General features: G+C 29.4%; 1 protein-coding gene across 1 annotated transcript; it reads right to left on the minus strand.

Moving 5' to 3' along the window:
* Nucleotides 1-6,419: 6,419 nt before the first annotated feature.
* Nucleotides 6,420-9,656, minus strand: LOC123200422 (zinc finger protein WIP3-like). The gene is made up of 2 exons (XM_044615596.1): nucleotides 8,996-9,656; nucleotides 6,420-7,344 (listed from the first exon to the last, which is right to left on the minus strand). Exons 1-2 carry the CDS (start codon nucleotides 9,524-9,526, stop codon nucleotides 6,907-6,909), a joined length of 969 nt encoding a protein of 322 aa, XP_044471531.1. The 5' UTR covers nucleotides 9,527-9,656; the 3' UTR covers nucleotides 6,420-6,906.
* Between the last annotated feature and the right edge of the window lie 11,643 nt (nucleotides 9,657-21,299).

Genomic DNA, 21,299 nt, shown 5'->3' on the forward strand with positions numbered 1-21,299 from the left:
ATTCCGGGTTTCTTAACGTAACAACGAACCTTCATCTTTCAACTCTAGAAGTCCTTATCAAAGAGTATAGATAATACGCCAATCTTGATCAAAGAGACTTTTGAAGTAGAACAAAATTTCCCTTTCAGCAAAGTAGAAAGAATCTGCAACTGAAGACTTCTTGACGCTACATTCTTCTTATTAAGACAATTTCGTGTACTGACACGTACTAGAAGTGTTTGCGCTCTCCATTGCTACTGTGTCATCTTCACATTTCGACTTGTGTTTTCATATATAGAGGCGAATTCCACGTGTCCGACTGGGTATGTTTCACCTCCTATAACGTTGACAGGTGGTATTAACCTGCAACCGTTTAATTTTATGAGTACGGGTTTAGTTTATGTTTACTGTCCTGCATGCATACATGGCAGCTGCTCGGCTTCCTGGAACAGCACCTGCAAACTTGAAGCGGCAGAAACATGTATATAATCCAGAGGTGAAGAAAATCCGATGTTGTGGAGTTTATTTGTGCGTGCTTGTCTTCTCTGTCCGTGTAGTTTTGAGTATTGGGTTTGAGCAGAGATTTTTGGGATAATGAATGAGACAAAAGAGACAATACTTCGTTTTTAGAACCATCCTATCATATATTAACACATATTTAACATGTGTTATATTCGTATTCATAACAATTATACTAAGACTTCATAAATTAGTTGGTGGTTTTAAAGACTTCTTGTCACTGACGCCAAAGGGTTGATCAGTCCATTGCAATTGCTTTAAACTGAAAATCGATCGGCCCATATCACCTTGATGAGTTATGACTCATGGGCCTTTAATGGGATTTGAGATGGGGTTTATATTGTTTGGGTTAAGAATCTAAAAGTAGGTCAAATGCAGTCAACAGTCCTGAAAAACAATGGGCCGAGGGTTGTTGAGATTGTCTCGTGGATGATTCAAGTGAGTAAAACGTTGGAAAATGACTGAAATAAAAAAGTATTCGAGTGAGTAGAACGTTGGAAAATGGCTGAAATGAAAAAGTGAAGCGTTATGTTGGTCTCATAGACATTAGTATCACATATTATATAATATATATTTTATAATATAATACGATATAAATAAAAAATAATATTTATCTTAAAATATATCAAATTATTACGATATAATAAATATATCATACAATATGATATATATTATTAATACAAATCAATACAATATTTTAGATAAATAATAACATAATAAAAGTGTATTTAAAGATTTTTAAATTGTCAGACGGTGTTTGTAATATATTTTTAAAATGATAATATATTAATTATAAGTTTTTATTATTTTATTTTAAAAAGAAGTATTCTATAATTTGATATACGATATGAAAATTAAGTTTTTGATATATGATATGAAACACGGTTCAACTACCATGATTGGTCTTGCTCATGCTATGTTCTTGGCTCTCACGTGGAAATTATAGCGGAAAGGCAAGATTTTCTCCATAACACAACAAATAACTTGTTTATAGATTTTCATTAAACATGACATTATCTTTTTTACTTACTAAATCATATGATTTATAAATGGGATAATAATATTTAAATGGCCAAAGGACTATTTCTCACTCAAAGTATGTTTTAATCTCAAGTTTCTATCTCTTAACTTTAAAAATCTTATTTACCCACTCATGAACGATTAAAATTAATGGTTTCAAGGGTAAAATTGTTATTTTATCTGTAACATTAAAAATTAATTAAAAATTAATATTTTTTCTTTCTAAAACCTTAAAAACTAAATATTTCCATTTAAGCAAAGTTTTAAAAAATCATATTTCCTCTCATAGGATTTAGTTTTCAATCCTCAACTCCAAATTCAGTGTCATCATTGGCGACGAAGTTTCCTTGACGTATCACCATCTTCAGTGGTCTCTCTCCTCTACTCTGGAATGTCGATCGATGTAAATCTGGCTTAAAAAGATGAAAAGCTTCATCCTCGATGAAACTCTTCGTCTTTTCAGGTCACATTTGCCTCATTCAGGTTTCAAAGGAGGGGAGAGAGACTGTCGGAGCATGATGATACGTCGAGAAGCTTCGTCGTTGGCAATAACATCGGATTTGATATTGAGGATTGAAAACTAAACCCTAAGGGAAGAATGTCATTTGTTAAAACTTGACTTATGGAGAAATGATTAGTTTTTAGGGTTTGGTGAGAAAATAAGATAAAATTTTAAGGGTTAGAGAGTTCCATTAATTTTAATCATCCATGGGTGGGTAAATGAAATTTTCAAAGTTAACAGAGAAAAACTTGAAATAATAACATACTTTGGGTGGGAATAAGTCCTCTAGCCTATTTATATGTATCAACTATAACATGTTCTTTATAATAAAATTACGTGTATAAATAATGATGTGTTATTATATTATTGAGTATTATTTTATCTTTAATTTTTAATTATCTAATCATATAATGATACGTTATTATTTATATATATAACACTATTCTGATTTTTCATTTAAGGAATTGAAAAGTATCTAATTAGTAATTTTTTTATTGAAATAATCAAAATTTGTTTTTTTAAGCACTGAAGTCCCAAATTTTCTTTTTGGAAAATCTAAACTTTTCTCATTTCTGTTGGATGTACCATTCTAATCATTTTGTTTTCAAAATAAAATAAAGCAAATAATTTTAATTATATTTGTTTAATATCTTCAATAAAAAAAAATAATAAAAATTTAGTCTCTTAAATAAAAAAATCTAAAATTTGTTTATTCACTAAAAAAAAAAAGTTCATATATTTAGGGGTTGTTATCCCATTTATAAATTGAAGTTGTTCAAAAAGGAGTAATGTCATTAATAATTTATATATTATTTATCAATAATTTTAAATATAAATAATAATATGTCATCATATGATTGCATGTTGTATTATCTTTAATTTAAAATTATCTAATTATATAATGATATATCATTATTTGTATACAATTATGTGCATAAGTTATTGCATTACCCTAGCAAAATATGATGGAAAACTATTCAACTTTACTACCCTTTTACAAAATGATTCAACTTGCATAAATTTTGATTAGCGACCCTCCTCCTCGGAAGTTCTTATCTACTTTATGATTGTCCCAAGTCCTTTTCGTTGGGATCAAGCTAACCACCCAGTGGAAAACTTAAACCCTTTTATCACGGTACAACTGTTTTTTGCTCATATAATTGCATGCATCAATGATAGTGAAAAGCCTCACATAAAAGGCTTCACGGGAAATTGTTAGATCTTGTAAAGCCAAGAAGTCTCTGAGAGTACTGGAATCCATTATTAGAATACAGTCAAACCTTTACAAGTTCATCAGATCCCTATATTCTACCTTTATGGGGAATAAAATCCAAATCTCGTATATACGAGGAGCTTTGATATGACTTGTTAAAGTCAAGCAAGCTCTTACCATTTTATGAATTTATTTCCATATTCCATCAATGGTAGTGCAGAGCCACACACGTATCGGTGGGCGAACATTAGGGTTCTTGTAAAGCACAATTAAGTGCACCGTTTGATAACTAAGAAAACCATGTGATGCCAATGCAGTTTACCAAACCATCCACATCATGAAAAGCTTTGAAAACCCTATCTTTGAATCTTTTTTTTTTTAAAATAATTATTAACAGAATAAATAATCAATAAATTAAACCTTTTTTTAACTAAACATTCACCAATGTTATAGTATGGGACATATAATCCAATACAATTCACTTTCAGTGGGAGACCTAGGAAATTATGTTTAGTGATCCAAAATATATTTCTTTAATAAAGAGCAGCTAGAAATTATTTAAGAAACTGCATTTATATATTGGTTAAAATAAAAGCATAAGAAATATGGGATGCCGAAATTTAAAAAAAAAAAAAAAAAATTGTCACCCTAAGCCTGAAAGGCAGTTCTCCACTGTCCACTTAGTAGTTTTGCAACCCTCTTGTCAGGCTAGTGTAATTAAATATTTTGCATAACAAACAAAGAGTGACATATTAGCAATAATTATCTTTAAACCTAACCAGAGAAAATTAGAAGAACTCATTAACACCAATGAAGCCCTTAATCAAAGATTAATTAGTAGTTTGATGAATAAAGACAGCGAATAAGTAAACAGGTTTTGAACGTTTGATTTGAATTTTTTCCCCCGACAAAGCGTAGTGGTGGTCCCTAATCAATTGCTTTCTTCCATATTTTCCCCACAACTTTATACTTTGTCAAGCTAATTACCTCTAATCTAACCAAATTTCAATCTCTTGTTTGCAAAAGTATGATGATACTCTTGCGTCTTCTTTTGAAAAATAAAAATAAAAAAGTCCTTACGCAAATCCCCTTTTCACATGTACACAAACTATCCTCTTCATCTTTCTTCTTCTATATCTGTCTTAATTTTTGTTAATATTATCAATTAATTAAGTACATAAATGTCGTTAAGTAAGACTACACAGAATTCTCCTTTCCGCTTAATTAATACCTAATCTTTCTGTAGTTGATTTTTTAACAATCAGTGGTTGGAGTATTGGTGAAGCCTCCAAGTTAGACTCTTACTAACTTCCCTTCCTTGCCTTTGGAAAATAGTGTCAGCCTTGGTGCTGTTTCACAGTAATTCTTTTACAACTCCCACTTATGTTTCAGAATTCAGAAAAAATATACTTGTCAAAATTATAGCCACATAGTTATTTGATCGTCCAAGTAATGTCAAATCAATCGATTCATAGAATTATATAGTCAGGATTTGAACTGCTGGAAGTGTAATATTACTCATTCTCTAAATATTTTGTTACTAAGAGTTCTAACATTATTTGAAACTAAATGTATTCTAATTAATATGGCATTATCTTAATTACTATCATTTAACATATTCACTGTTGAGTTTTGACTTAATTCGAAGGAAAAGAGGAAATCAATCTGCTTCTAGAGGCTAGGTTTGAAAAGTTGAACAAAGCTACAAATACAACTGTATATAATATGGAATAGTTGAGTTGATTTTATATGTCGATATACATTGATTATCTTCGTATGTAAGCAAAAGGTGGAAATCTCCACTAAGTGCTTATTAATATAATTCATGTTTTACATGTGAGAAAGCTTAAGCAATGGCGTAATGCCCACTTGATGGCCAACAAAGGAGGTGCAACTTTCCTGATTTATCCATCTTTTTCTCCATTAGACTTTTTTAAGGGGGAAATGAACCTTAAGTTAAAGTAAGCTTTTCTATTGGATTAGAGAGACATTGATATGTAAAGGGCAGACTATTATTTGCATTTTGAGCATTTTGTAACATCACTTGATCTTGTAGTTTTAGGTTTACAATTTAGTTCATGCGAATATATTATTCTCACCATCCTTCCCTCTTACACATGTGGATCCAACATTTTAACGGGATATTTGTTTTGGGGTAATACAAGATTATTCGAACAATCTATATTTTATTAATAATATTACTTTCTTTAGTTTTTTTAATAGTAAACAATTTTGATAATTTTTTATGACTAAGGTGATATGTCAAATAATATAAGTGATAAATCATCTTAAACATTAAAAAATTATTAAAGTAATTTTAATTTTGTTGTAATTTTTCAAACTTTTTTTTCAATTGAAAAAATAACATAAAAAATAATTTAGAAAAAAAATATATTGCTAATAAGATGACGACTTGAAAAATAGTTTAACTAATTATTTTAATAATATAAAGAAAAAAATTAATATATCATTAACATAAAGAATATTTTAGAAAATACACAAAACAAATATTAATATTTTAATTTTTTTTATTATTGTCAATCAAATATAATAATTATTTGTACATACTAATTTTATTAAATATAATTATAATTTAAAGGCATTAATTTTTTAATAATTTATTTTTGTATTAATCTTTTGTTTTTTATGATAAAAGGTTAACTGAAATAAATATTTTTTAAAAGTGTAAAATAAGACCCACTAAGTTATTGTAATTTAAATATTTAAGGTTTAGTATGAAGTCTCTTTAGTGACTACTTAAAGTCGCAAAATTATGTGAAAAAGATTCAGAACATATCACGCAACTGCATACTATAATTAGGGAGATTATCACTCAAATAATAATTTAAAAAAAAAATAAAATGGCGAGATTGTGATTAACACTAAATCCTATCTGACTATGACAAGTGTAGGGTAGTAATTTAGCAATTTTCAAAGATCTACTGCTACGTCACAAACTCAAAGGTACAACCAAAAAAAAAAAAGAAAGACTAATGAAAAGTTGACAAGTGACATTAAGTGAATGAGGATATTTGTAATATTTGATGTCCTATTATAAGATTTGGGGTGACCATTCGAATCATCTCTTCAACTTAAAGTGCAAGATTCTGTGTTGATGACACCATCACTCGAAAAATAGATAGATCAGAAAACGATAAATATTTGTTGTTGGACTGAGTTGCTAAATTATAAGGGAAAACAGAAGCCGATCATAAAGAATTATGGAAGTAATAGAGAGTAAAAACATAGCATTAAAGTCACATAAATGAAAGCGAGAAAGAGATTAAACGACACAATCCTGATGTAAAGATTACAAATTAGCAATGAAGCGGACGAATTTTCCCTCTTGGAGAGGTACATGAACTTAAACAATGCAATTGTGCATGCACGCTACGAGAAGAAGAAAATTCATCAGCTTCACGACTACTTGAGGCAATCTTCTTATTCTTCTAAAAAAAAACTCCGCATAAAAGTCTAGAGATATTATAGCTCAAAGCCCGGCAAGTGCTCTGTAGCAAATCGCTCCCAACGTTCTTGTTGAGAATGTTTTGTTACCGAGCACAAGCCTCCATGCATGAGCCTAGCTAAAAACTTGCAGCATCTATACTTAACTTCCAAAAGAAAAACTTTTGAAACCCTTTTGAAAATCAAACCATTTAAAACCCTTCAAAAATCAACGAGCGATTTCATCTTCAGATCCGGTGATGCATTCCTTCTCATCATGATCAAACCCATCAAGAGATGGGTGTGGAGAATGGCCTTTCCCAAATGACCTAATGTGATCCTTTAGAGATCTTTTATGTTTGAAATCCGAACCACAGGTGCAATACCACAACTTCCCACAATTTTTTTCATGTGTTCTCCAATCCCCTTTAACCGCGAAAGTTTTGCCACATTTTCTGCACATAAATGGCTTTGCACCATGCTTTCGTTTGAAGTGTGTTTGAAGTGTCCTGAAGTCTTTCAATGGCTTGGCACGAGGATGGTTGATGTTGTTCTTGCAACCTTGAGCACAACAATAGCATGGTAACCTTAACATTGCCGCTGGTTGCGTTCCTTTAAGTGAATCTGGACCTTTTCTATATTCAGATCCGTGCCCCCACATATGCATCTGTGCCAAGGAAATTAAATTCAGCGCATGTTTTCTAATTAAACATATGCATTTCGTATTCAACATGACGCAAAGTTACAAGGTTTAGAACGTGCCTTGTCTCTCTCTAATCTATGTTTTAGACTTAAAGTGAGTATATATCAAAATTGATTGCTTCTAAAGTTGAGATTTGTTTATTATTTATGTCAAATAACTACTGGAGTAAATTGGTTTTGTAAAGTGGATTAATTTTGCTAGCTATATGCATAATAACAATCATAAAGTAATAAAAAAGTTGAGTGTTATCATTAAGGAAGAGCATCCAAGGTGCACTAAAACTCCACTCCGGTTTCTATCTAGATCACAATTATGTGAAAGGATATATTTTTTGGGTTAATCATTATTACCAAATGCCTTTCTTATCTTTCTATAATTAATCTTTTAATAACTTTTCCCCTACCCCAACTTGCTTCTTTTCCTCCTTAACTCTTCACCCTAAAAGGGGGCAATGAAGGGCAACTGTCATAAGAAATGGGGTTCAGATTATCTCTAATAATCATCGAATCTTTTACTCACCTAAATCCAAGAGAATATACATTTATATCAATTATCCTTACAGATATTAATCAATCAAGAGATAGAATAATACTTAAATCCAATGAGAATCTTTAATGGGTCTTCATAAATCTGCACTTTCAATGAGCGCCTGTATTATTTTTGTTTACGTAAACCCCATTTATCAAGTATTAATCAAGGATGTTATCTATATATGTTTTTTAGCTTTTTTTGGTTTTTTTTTTTAAATATTGAACTTACTAAAACTACTCAATTTTTGAGAGGAAATTTCATTTTCACTCTACACATAACTTCCTGCAGCATGATAATTTTTTATACTAATATAGATGGAAAATAGATTGATAGATCGTACCAAATGAGGTAGAAACATTGCATTTAGATGAAAAAAGAAGAAAAAAAAAATGAAGAAAGCAATAATCTAAAAGTAAAAACCATTGAAATCTTCTTCTCATAGATTATTATAACTAAGATCACTATAACAAATATTTAATTTAGGGATAATATATTTGACTTTTAAAGACGATTATTTTATTTTTAAAAATGTTTTTACTTTTCTAAGATGAATTTTTGACCTATTAAATAAATTTCGTTATCTTTTATGAAATTTATTGAAGTGGTGAAACTTGAACTATAGTATTGCGAACAATACTTTTTGTATAACTTAATCTCTCAAACGCTTATTTTTTTTTTCTACTTTTTATTTTAATTTACAAAATGCATAGTTCTGTAAATCAATATGTGTGTGTTCACACGTGTTTTGCATCATTGTGATACATTGTGTTAGCTACTTCATTATGTGCCCCTTGCATAAAGGACAAACTTGGACCAGATCTTAAAGGATTTTCCCCAGCAGCCTTATCCTTGGGTAGGAAAATAAGCCGAGATGCAAATGAAACAACAGTACAGTTTTTGATTCTATCAAACAAAACAAAGAACGAAAGAAGAAGATAGGTAGAGACGTTTAGCCATCAACCTCCAAAAATAAAACAATCAAAAGAAATCAATCAAAATCTAAAATAAAGAAATTTCTTGCCCCCAAATTCATGAACTTTCTCGTAAAGGGTATCTAAAAGAGAGAGAGAAGAATTGAACTAACCTGCATGTTATTGTACCTATTAAAGGTTTTACTGCATATGGAGCAAGAGAATTGCATCGGCCCAACAAGGATTTGCGCAGGAGTTGGGATCCAAAACCTGCTATCTTTGTTGAAAGAACATCCATTAAAGCTTTTTTTGTCGCCTACTACTTCTTCCTTAATGCCCTTGTTCTCAACATCAGAAATATCTTCGGCGTTTGGTAATCCAATGTGTAAGGCCACTGTAACGTTCTCTATCTTCTCTTCTTTAACACCAAGACTAATCTCCTGAGCTCTTGTTGTCTCTTCCTCCTCTTTCAACGGTTTTCTCTCGGTAAAACCACTTAGGAGAGGCAGGCATTGAATACTTCCCCCGCTCATGGGATCCGAGAACTGGTTTAGCAATTGTTCCGTGGTGAAAGAAGAAGAGGAAGAAGAATAAGAGGATAGTGATGAAGAAGGAGAATTAGATGAAGGCTTGAGCCATTCAATGAAAGTTGGCGTTTGAAAGCACAAATTGTTGTCTTCTACATGGTAGCTCCTTAAACCCATCTTTGGAGAATTCCAGGAATTCTAGCCTCGGATGGTTTATAATCAGATTTTATGTGGGAAAGCTAACCTTTTCACTTAAGTTGATTTCTAAAGGTAGTTTGGTTTGTATTTTAGCAGCCTTTTTCTCCCCCTCAAATTTTTCTACCTTTGCCTTTGTTTGGTTAGAGAGAAATAGATTGATTAGTGGTGGGGCTGACGATAATGACATGCATAAAATAAAACCGATCACAAAATAAAGAGAATCCTAGAACAGTTTGAAGAATTTGCCATTAATGCTTATGAGTTATGACGTCGACAGAAGAAGTTAATGAAATGAAATTTGACCTAAAAGAACAGAGAAATTATAAAAATAAAAATGAAATTAGACTTATGAAATATGGTGAATGCAGTTTAGACGTATTAAATATGGTTAATGGGGATTATGGTGAGCTATTTGGGTTAATTAATGATGTTTTTAAGTGAATTTCAATATAAGCTGCGTAATAGCAGCCCAGCCCGTTGTTTAATTATCAATTATATTAATTGTACCGAACCAATCTTAAAGAGATAATTTGAATAATAAAAAAATAAATTTTATATATAAAAAAGTATAAATTCAAATTTTTTTTAATATTATATCAATATCAAAATTTTAATTTATTTAGTTCTATTTTATGGCTGTCGCTCGGGGAATTTTCTGGCAAATAAAGAATTTAAAATGTTTAGAAATTTGATCTATTTTAACATGTCAAAATTTATAAAAATTTTATTAAACTTTTATGTATCTTTTGATCAAGTCAATTATTAATAAATAAATTTCTATCTGGTGTACTTCATTTATTTTTTGGAATCATATATGCAATTTTTTTTGTCACAAATCTGATTCTAAAAACTTTAATAACAGATTTGTATTTGGAAAAAATAAATAAATAAATAAAAACCTGTTCAAAGTATATTTGGGGTTTGCCTAAAGCTTGTCTAGCTGTTTAATATATTACCAGCTCCAGGAAAAAAAAAAAAAAAATCTATTTAAGCCAGCAATTAGTAAAGTCATTGGCGAAAACAATTTAAAAATTTTTGTATCATAATTATAACATAAATTTTTTTTTCCTATTTATTTTGATTTTCCATTTTGGTAGGGCCTGAATTCGTTTGTGGCAGACCTGGAGAAGATTGGGATTGGGATTGGGAAAGACTACAAGCTGCCAAGGAAAATCAGGTGAAATAGAAATTAAAGGTAACCTAATTCTGAGATTCTCTGCAGTCATTTCAATCATTTGTCCCCATCTCTGATTATATAAAATTGACCCAAAAAAAAAAAAAAAATCACATTTATTGATTAATTGAACTAAAGTTAATTCTCGCCGAACTTGCTAGATCTTAAGCTAAAACTTACCTGCTTAAATTAATAGTGATTACATGTAAACTCATCACACACCATAATTATGCTGATACACTATTATTTTATGTTACAACTTTAACTCTTTAAATAGGCCTAAGGACTATTTCTATCTCCCAACCATTTAGAATTGGAGATGAACGACTTCGTTTAGGATGGGCTGATAGGGTTCCACCATGTTCTCCCACCGGGTAATCCTTTACACAAATGGGTTACTTCCTTGCCCTGTTAGAACCCTTTATATTAAACTTAATAAAAACTCAAACTAATTGAAAATCCTAATGTGTTTTTGTGCCAAGAAAAATTCGTTAATTCATTGGGGGGTTTTTTGAAGTGTTGGCGTGTTTGTGAGGAAGAAGACACGCCAGCACACAACTGGTAGGAGAAAATCTTCTTCCGAAGCCGCGTTAAAAGATAAGTATGACTCCCCCAGGAAATGAATATGAACGCAGAAAAACACAGTTAGCTTTCATGTGAACGCCACTATATATCCATTTACCCGCTCACCTGCCTATAATTTTTGGACAAACACAAAATGCCCTGCCCCACTCTAACTCTTCTGCCCATATGCGTCTATTTTAATGGTCATTGAGCTAACTTGACTCCATTCATTTTTCATGTTTCATGTTTCATGTTTCAATCAACAACTAATTTTGCCCACAAATATATCTTCACCGGATTTTCAGGACCTTTTAGTGGTCATTAAACCTTTTTCTTCTCTATCATTAATTTATCTTTATCATCATCTTCTTTTCCAACTGTTTCCCTTTCATACATCAACCACAACGCACCTCACTTTTCTAAACCAATGTTTCCCACTGTTTCTGTAACGTCTGCCCCCATGCACAATAACATCTTATAGTATTTGTATTACTTATTCTTATAACCTAATTACATGGACCTTTTTAATTTAAAAGTAACTGTTTAATACTACCGGAACTCCATAGTCTTTGACATATAACTTGTGAATTCTGAACTTAAACTTGATTGGTTAAGTTTACTTTCTTAGTCAATAAACTACCTATAGGCTATGGAAATATATAGTAAATAAGTAAAATTTATATTTTACTCTAATACACAGTATATTTCTTTTTAGTTGAGTGGGATTTCATCTTATTTGATTATGACATTAATAAGTAATTACTACGTAAAGAACTCGACATGCATTATCCAATTATACGAATTTCAACATAAATTGACATGTTCAATCTAAAAACTTGAAACACTAATTATGTTCATGCTTTTATAAGATGAACTTGATGATACAATATAGCTTCTTTCTATAAAGAAACTCTCTAGTGGAGAATTAATAAGAACTCAATTTTGTTTTTTCTAGTTTCTTAACAGTTGTTTATGTAAAAAATTACTTATCCTGAATTTTAGAAAATTCCTTCACAAGCGAGGACTTATATTTATATACCTTATTGCAGGAACCCTATCTGATGATCGACAATGTCCTTTAACTTAATCAAAGCCGATTATGACTTTATTAGACATTGGAGTGTTAATCTTGATTCTTGGTAGAATATCAATTTCATTGCTCTTGTCGTCAAGCTACCGGCAGAATTCATGTAAAAATCTTTTCTTCTTCAAGAGATTTTAACTTTGGACAAAAGTACAGCGTTTCCGTGACGCTTCTTCTTCATCTTTTTTTTTTTTCCTTTTTTTTTTTTAATTTTCGTAAAAGGACGAAAAGGAAATCCAATTTAGAACCCTAATTAGTGAGGAAACCATCAATAATTATAACATCACATTAATATTGGTATATGACGTTGTAATTGGCGGTGGTGGTTTTCGTTGAAATTAGGTTTTAATTTAGCCGAAATTTTAGAATTTGAATTTTAGCAAATAATTTCCTAGTAGCTTGACTCAATTACAACAAAGAAACCACTATCACATTTTTGTAGTTAAGCATATTAACATCCACATATCTACGTTTGAATTCAAAATGCTCTATGGGATTCAAAGGCTTACTATTACCAAAAAGAAAAAAGGAAAATATAAATCGGATATTACTAATTTGAGAAACGTAACTTCATTGCTAGTGCTAGGTATAATTGTCTATTCATCAATCGCCTTTTGTAGTAAAAAGAAATTAATTGGTTCCCATCATTAATTCCAAATATTTAATTGGTTAAGGTATAAAAATCACAATTATATATTATAATCAGAAAATTAAATTAAATTAATTTGTGTTATTGATAAAGTGAAGCGTAATTGAAGGAATAATAGAAGCGTAAGAGAGAGAAGACGCGTTAAGTGGACCTAAAAGGTTGAAACAATTAAAAGGGGGTCAATACATAGAATGAAATGAAATTAAATTTATCATCATTGCTTTGTTCTAAAATTCTCTGAGAAGTAAATTAGTATCAATGCAACTGCCTAGACTTGGTTAACGCCACACATATAATTAAGAACACGACTTATAAAAGTCAATTTCATATGTAAAATTGGATCCAATTTTAGAGGGTTGAACGTTGAACCTACCCAAGAAATTAATCCGTGTATATGAAGGCTACTCTACGCGTGATGTCCATTAATTAATTAATATATATATATATATATATATATATATATATATATATATATATTTGTAATGAGAAAACTTAAGCCGAATCATTTCAGATCCAATTATCAATTTTACAAATATTATATTAAATAAGTTTAGAGTTTAATTTTGAAGTACCGGTGAAAAAAAATAAAATTGGATCATATTTGGTTTGTGGATTAAAAATGGATAAAATAAAAGTATTATGAATGGAAAACAATTTGTTGCTTTTTAACAAAAATTCCCTTTATTTAATTTATTTAGTAAACATCACAATTGTCATAAATCTTACCTCAAAATAGTGTTATATACAAATGAGATAGATCTTATAATTTGAATCATCTACCAAATGTCACGTTTGGTTGAAATAATTTAATAATATTTATGAATAAATTAAATCCATATACAATTATATTTGGTAGAAATAATATTTTTAGAACACAAATGTCATAAATCTTATCTCAAAATAGTTTGTGAATGATTTTAAAAAAATAAAAGATAACTTTATAATGAATAAAATAAAAACAATAAAATTATGTATACATACTTTTAATATACAATTTTAATCACAGATAATATGTTATTATGTGATTGAATAATTTTGAATTAAAAATATAATAATACTCATTCACATAATGATATATCATTTTTGTATCTGAATTATATATAAAAAAATATGTACGCATAATATTATTCAATAAAAAAAAATATCATTAACATATTCTCGATCTACTTATTCTTAACCTCTCCATTGAATAGAGAGTAATTAAGGAAGTGGTAAAAAGATCAAATATGACTCCACTTAGAGATAGTGGGAAGAGCAAGCACACCTAACTCTCAATACCATACACAATTAATTTTCTAATACTTTCACCAAACTCTTATTTATCATCTTAATTAAAACGCAATGACTTAATTATACACACCAGGCTTGAGTAATCCTAACATCATCGGAATCTTTCATAATTCATAAAACAAAACAAAATGAGTCATTTGTCAGGTTGCCAACATATCTCACAAATGTCAAATAATGTGATCTCAGATTGTGAAGGCGGTCAAGTTAATAGAATTTCTAACAATATGAATTATGAGCACCATGGTTGACCTTGACCTCAGTCGTCTCTCTTGGGTGGCTTGCAGTTAATTTGGGTCATTGTGACTTGAAGTTCAATTATTTTGTAAATGCTTTAATACCAAACTTTCTAGGACTTCTCTTTATTTCAACCTGGACGTTGGAAAGTTGTAAGGCTTCAAGTCTTCATGTCTAACCCGGAAATTTAGTTTCTTGATTAAATTACTGTTCAGCTACCAAGTTGAATATTATGCAAAATATGCTGTCAAAAACATTGGGTAGAAAAATTTGTCTAAAATATTAATAAAAAATCTCAATCAGTAGATAAATTTTCGCTTCATTATTAATTAAATTATCCATACTCCCATTTAAACTTTTTTTAAATTAAAATATAAAAGAAACTGATTGTTAATAGACAACCTGTGAATTATGATATATATATATATATATATATATATATATATATATATATATATATATATATATATATATATATATATATATATATATATATATGTATGTATGTATATGTATATGTATATATATTAGATTGAAGTAATTATTTGGGTCGTTCTTTATGTAAAATTTAATAAACAATTTTTTTATCATAGGCGGAATTAGGCCAATCTGTTATGCAATTTTTGGGCCCAACAAGAATGAGGAAGACATCCTGAAGTGATCATTTGCAGGGAACATTAGAGAGTGATCAAATGCAAGTTATTCACTTTTGATCCCTAAGAATATCACAATATTAGATCAAACAATGTGACAAAATCGATAAAGGTAGAGTTGATTTGATTTGGTTTAGTTCAAACTAATTATTTGATTTGAACAAATCAATTTTAAATTAAAACTATAGTTTAACGGCTTATATCAAAATTGATTGATTTATTTATTTAATGATATTATTTATTCTATCGATGATACTATTGACCCATATAATAATATTGTTTATTTTATTCATAACTTTTTAATAATATTATAAACTAGTTCAAATATGCTCAAACTTAAAATCAAGCTAGATATTATGAATTCAATTCAAACTCAAGTTAATATCTGACTCAGCTTGAATTAATTTGAATCCTCCCCTAGAACCCGGGCTTGGAGTTTTTAAAGCAATTGTTTGCCTAGTAGGAACATTAACTCCTGTAAAATAGGCTAAAGACCACTTCAACTACACACCAGAAAGACGCAAAGCTTTTCACAATCGCTCTTTAAAGTTTCCACAAATCTCACTTTTAATACTTCAATTCTAACGTTATATGAAATTTTTTAATGTAAACTTAACATCCCTATCAAATTATTCAAAGAAAGAGTTAATTTATACATCCAACTCTCGAATTTAAGATTTTATCTACCGCCATACAAAAACAAAGAGAAAAAGAAAAGAGAAATCTTGCATTTGAGTGTAAACTCGTGCGTAAATTAATAAACTAATGCTAGCCAGAAAAGAGCTGAATTAATCTAAACACAAATCCTAGTAATTTGCAAGATAAGAGTTAAAACATGCGCATGTTTAAAAAGTGAATAATGAAATTAATTTGATTATATTTTGTAGACATATATCAGATGTCAGGCCATCAAATCATTTGTGAAGAGATACTAGTTGGTAACCTTTTCAGTTTTGTGACTGCAGAAAAATTATTTCTTTTTTATTTAACATGACAAGTAATATGAAATATATTTTTGAATAATTATACCTAAAAATATTTAAATAAAATAAGATTTTGGTTTTCTTTTATTATATCGAAATAAATATAATAATTATTTATACCTATCAATTTTTATTTTATTAAACTAATAAAAAATTATATTCAATAATCTATTTTATTTTATATTGGATTTGATTAATTCCAATATAAAAAAGACAGCTAAAGATTAATAAATAAATATTTAAATTTAGATTTGATCTGATGTGGTTTAAACTTTAAATCTTATGCAAGACAAATTATAATAATAAATGTCAAAGTTAAGTAAATGGTTTTATTGTCCACCATATCGAGGTTTAAATGTGATTCAAAGTATATAAATAAAATATAAAGACTGTGGTTTAACTAATGATTTGAGTGTCTACATTCATGGCCATATTATTGATTATTTAGAAAGAATAATAATAAAACAATCTATAATTTGGTTTAATTTTACAATCATGTCCAAGTTATATATAAATATTGATTTATTTGAAATTCGACTAAACCCGTTGAACCAAAAAAATTATTTAAGACCAATAAAACTAGGTTTACTTAATATTATATAATTTTTGTCTTATAAAAACTTAAAATAGTTACAATTTGCAAATTTTTAATTGAATTGATGGTAAAATTTATAATTTGTTTTTTTTCTTTATCTATCTAATGAAATGACAATTGTTTAATTAACATTTTTAAAATTATATTTTATATAGTTTATGTTTAAAAAATATGATAAATATATGATACTATTCAAGAAAGATATAATAATTTGATAATATATTAAACTGGTTAGTTTTTCGATGAAACTAATCGAACTACAAACTAATAAGATAACCGGCTCAACCATCAGTTTAGTTTTAAAAATATTAGTGAAAATGATTTGTGACTAACGGATAGACGTCATGCCATTTTGCAATTAAGATAAGACGTGGGTAATACATGATCTCATTTAAAAGCTGGAATAGGAAAACAATGAGTTATTATCCATTACAACTTCTAAAATTTTCACAACATTGAACAATAGTTTTTTATTGCCTTGAAAAACTAGGGAATTTGTTATGCAATCAAAACATCTCTTCGTTTAAACTCACAAATATGATGTACGTGGAGACGATCAATAATTGGTGGATAGACACCATGCCCGCCTATGGGTTAAGATAAGACTCAAACAATACACAATTTCATCCAAAAGTTGTAATAAGAAAACAATGATCACTATTTACTACAACTTTCGCATTTTCTTCGTAACAGTTTTCTATTGCCTCAGAACGACTTCTTACAACTTTAGCACTTGCAATCAAAGTGCATCACTCTCCTACTATCTTGGAATCATAATGACACCCATCAAGTCATACAACTCCACACTTTACCAAAATAGTTGTATATATAACCCTAAGCTTCACTAGTTTAAAATTAAAGCAATAGATAGACTAAAGGAGAGACACTTCTAGCATCTGACTACCATTAAAATATTATAATATTGTTTTTTTTATATTATTAAGAAAATATTATTATCATGGACGTAAAATTTTAGTTTTTTAGATCAAACCGAATTAAAAATCAATTGTTTCTTTTTTTTCTTATATCTCTTTACCTTTTTACATCAAATTCCATATTAACAGTGTAAATGAAAATAGATAATCACCGAAAGATGCAAAATAATAATGACCTAGCTGATTTTCATCATTAACCTTTTCTGCAGTCCCAGTTGCAATGCTTAGGATTCAAAGAACAAAGGACATTTTATGAACTGTCAAACTAAAAAAATGATAAAATGTGGATACAGCGAGTAGTTTGTTATTAGGTATAAAAGTGAATAGAATGATTTTGTTTGATATCTTCAAACTTTTAACACTTTGATCATCATGATATGTAGGACATGTAGAAGGATGGCTGGTATTCTGATAGAACTTCTGCTTAGAAAAATTTCTGCATGAAGCTAAGTTATGAATGGAGTATGGACTTTATAACAATAACATGATGCGAGCTAGCTGTGTCCTTTGATGCATGCGTCTGTCAACGTCGAAGCTTTTACGTTCAGTCATGAGAAATTGATTAAAAAGACTGATAAATTATTGTACAACTTGCTGCTACTCCAATCTGTGTGAGAAAGGGAACAAAAATCTTTTGCTTCCAGATCTTATATTATATTTACGTTGAAACCTATTGCCCGGCCTTGGAATAATGGATCCATATCACCAAGTCTAAATATTAGTGGAATATTCACCGATTCATATTATATAATTATGTCAAACATCATGACAGCATATGCATTCTATATCTCATTTATTAATTATCTTTTTAATTAGTACATTATTTTAAAAAAAAAAGTTATATGTTTTAAGAATTGATGAGGAACCAGCAGGATAGTTAGATGAATTAATGATCATTAGAAAAAGCCTATGGTGCTATCCACATTTGCTTGTGTATACCTTTTTTTTGTTAAATTATGCATTATGCAATATATATTACAAAGAGGAATCAATAGAGATACTACAGATCACATTATGAGTACTTCAATATATACATATTTACTGAACCGCAGATCCATTCTTTTCAAGATCGGCCATTAGAATCATATGGGTACAGAAATGTAGCAGTACTCGTAATCAACTTTTTCAGTTTTACCGTACAAAGATCGATATTATGTTTAAATCAAAACAAAGAGATGATACCCATCTTTGGAAAATGCAACAAAGATGTAGAAGATCTTTCAACCTGCACTCCTTCAGTCCTTCGGTCCTTACCTAAGAATTCATTGGTAAGGAACAATATAAAAGTCAGCCACTTGTCTTGATAACAGCTTTAACTGAATCGTATTAATGGTATAGCCCAGAACTTTTCATTAGTCAATTCATTTGATTTTTTTGTTTATGACAAAATGTGTGATATATGGGTATGCTTGTGTGGGTGTATCGTACTTATTCTTAGGAGAAAATTATTTTTAGGTTATTTATTGAAAGATTTTATTGTTTTATAGCCATTAAATCTTTTGATCTATGGTTTGATTGTTCAAAGGAATTTTGCTCAATAATTTCGTATGGTTTTGATTTATAGCCATTAAACAATAATTTTATATTTTTGAATGTACATATTAATCCTAATTATAGGGAACAATTTTGTGTTAATGTTGATTCTTTTTTATTTATGTTTGGTAGTTTGTGTTTTATAGTTTCTGATTGAAATTTACAGTTTTGAGGATTTTTGAGTTGATTAAGATTTTAATATACTTGCGGTTAATGGAGTATGAATGTGGCATGAGTACATTAAGATGCACTGAATGGGACTGGACATGATTAAGTCAAATTTTTGCCTGCAAAACAAAGTTTAGCGTACATATTACACTTTGAAGAAAGTTCATTGTGAATGTTAAACTTTGAAACGAGGAGGTTTTTGATAAAATCATAAGCTAAGAGACCATATAGCAATTTGTCATTCAACAATATAATTTATGAAAGTAAAAAAGTAAAAATAAGGGGGTCCAAAAATTATTAGACTGAAGTTTAACCCTTCAATTTAGATTTTTTTTTTTTGGGGGTGGGTGGGTGTTGGGGTTGGTTAAATTGATAGTTATAAAAGCTAGAGTTATATTGTAATTCCTTTTGTAGTGTTAGTAAGTCAAACATGCGGATGTATTTGAAAATTTTAAAGACTTAAGGGGCCAAATGAATTTGTTTAACCGATGTTAAACCTTTGATAAGAGGTTTCATTCTAAAAAGTTTGATATAAATGCCAAACTTTCTATTCAGAGGTAAACGATACATATAAAAACTAAGAGGTTCAGTTTTAATTTGCCTTTTTAAAGTTCGTAACTTTAATATGGGGTGTATGTGTTAATTTTAAAAGCTAGGGGAGCCAAATTAATGCTACCAAGGAAAATTATAATAAACCCAGTAGCTTATATAGGTTATGGTTGTAGTAGACAAACGACTATTCCACCATTTTAAAGCAACTTGAATATTGTTCTTCATTCTCAAGTTTATTAATTGCATTTTCAAGTTCTATCTTTTTAGTTTTCTTTACTGATTTTATTCACATTCTTTTGAAAAAAATCACTCTACTACGTACCATGAAGTTGGATAATGACTAGAGGTTGAAAGGATTTTAAACTCATTCAACCAAAGAAGTTTGTTTAGATGTTCAAGGGAGTCTTGACTATATTCACCTAAGTTTGAGGTTTAATGGAAAATGAGTGGGATGCTCATGCCTATTACCAAATTTGTGTAACTTTCTATTAATCGATTTTGAAAGTGTGGTATGAGTCTCAAAATCCAACCTCTCAACTCAACATCTGGGAAAATACGCACTCTACCTCAACCTCTAAATGTCATTAACTATTTAATATTCTATCTCAATATCTTCAATCACTCTCTGACTTATCCCTTTACACCAATCATCTAAACTCTACCTATCTCAAATTTCCTTTAACAAAGTAGATTGGATCTTTAATTTGGCTAACGTGCTTGTAACTAACTTTTTCTACTCTAGGAAAATCTCTTGTTGTAACTCCTTATGTACAAAAATCCAAGATAATGAGAATTTTCGATTCAAGGTGTCGATCACTACATTGGTTTTACTTGAACAGTATCTAATATCATAATCATAACTCTTGACTAACTCCAATCACCTCATCTATTTCATATTCAACTCCTTATGGGTAAAAAAATATTTCAAACTTTTGTGATTAATGTAAATGTTACACTTAACCGTTTAAAGATAGTGTCACCCAATCTTCAATGGGAAGACTACAACTATCAACTCCAAGTTATGTGTCGCATATTGGGTGTCTTAATTTTTCAGTTGTCAAAAGATATATGCTATCACATAGTCTTTTTGCATCAAAGAAGATCCCAAACCATGGTGTTAAGCATATGCATATATATCTAAATCCACACCCTTAGCTAGCAATGTCAATATCGAAGCTAATGTCTATCTCATCTTCAATTATTAGAAACTTTACTCATGGGAATTAGACAAAATAAATGGATTATCCTTTCCCATAAAAGTTGTCAACAGTCATACCAATTTAGCAAAATCCTTTATAAAATGTTTATAACAACTGGTCAACCTAAGAAGCTTTTGAC

Source organism: Mangifera indica, chromosome 2 (genome assembly GCF_011075055.1).
Source record: "Mangifera indica cultivar Alphonso chromosome 2, CATAS_Mindica_2.1, whole genome shotgun sequence".
NCBI classification, from domain to species: domain Eukaryota; kingdom Viridiplantae; phylum Streptophyta; class Magnoliopsida; order Sapindales; family Anacardiaceae; genus Mangifera; species Mangifera indica.

Excerpts from the sequence above, each read along its gene's own strand:
- LOC123200422 (XM_044615596.1), bottom strand. The coding sequence starts at position 9,526 with ATGGGTTTAAGGAGCTACCATGTAGAAGACAACAATTTGTGCTTTCAA. Across the intron at positions 7,345-8,995 it reads ATAGGTACAATAACATGCAG|ATGCATATGTGGGGGCACGG; the intron begins GTTAGTTCAATT and ends TCCTTGGCACAG.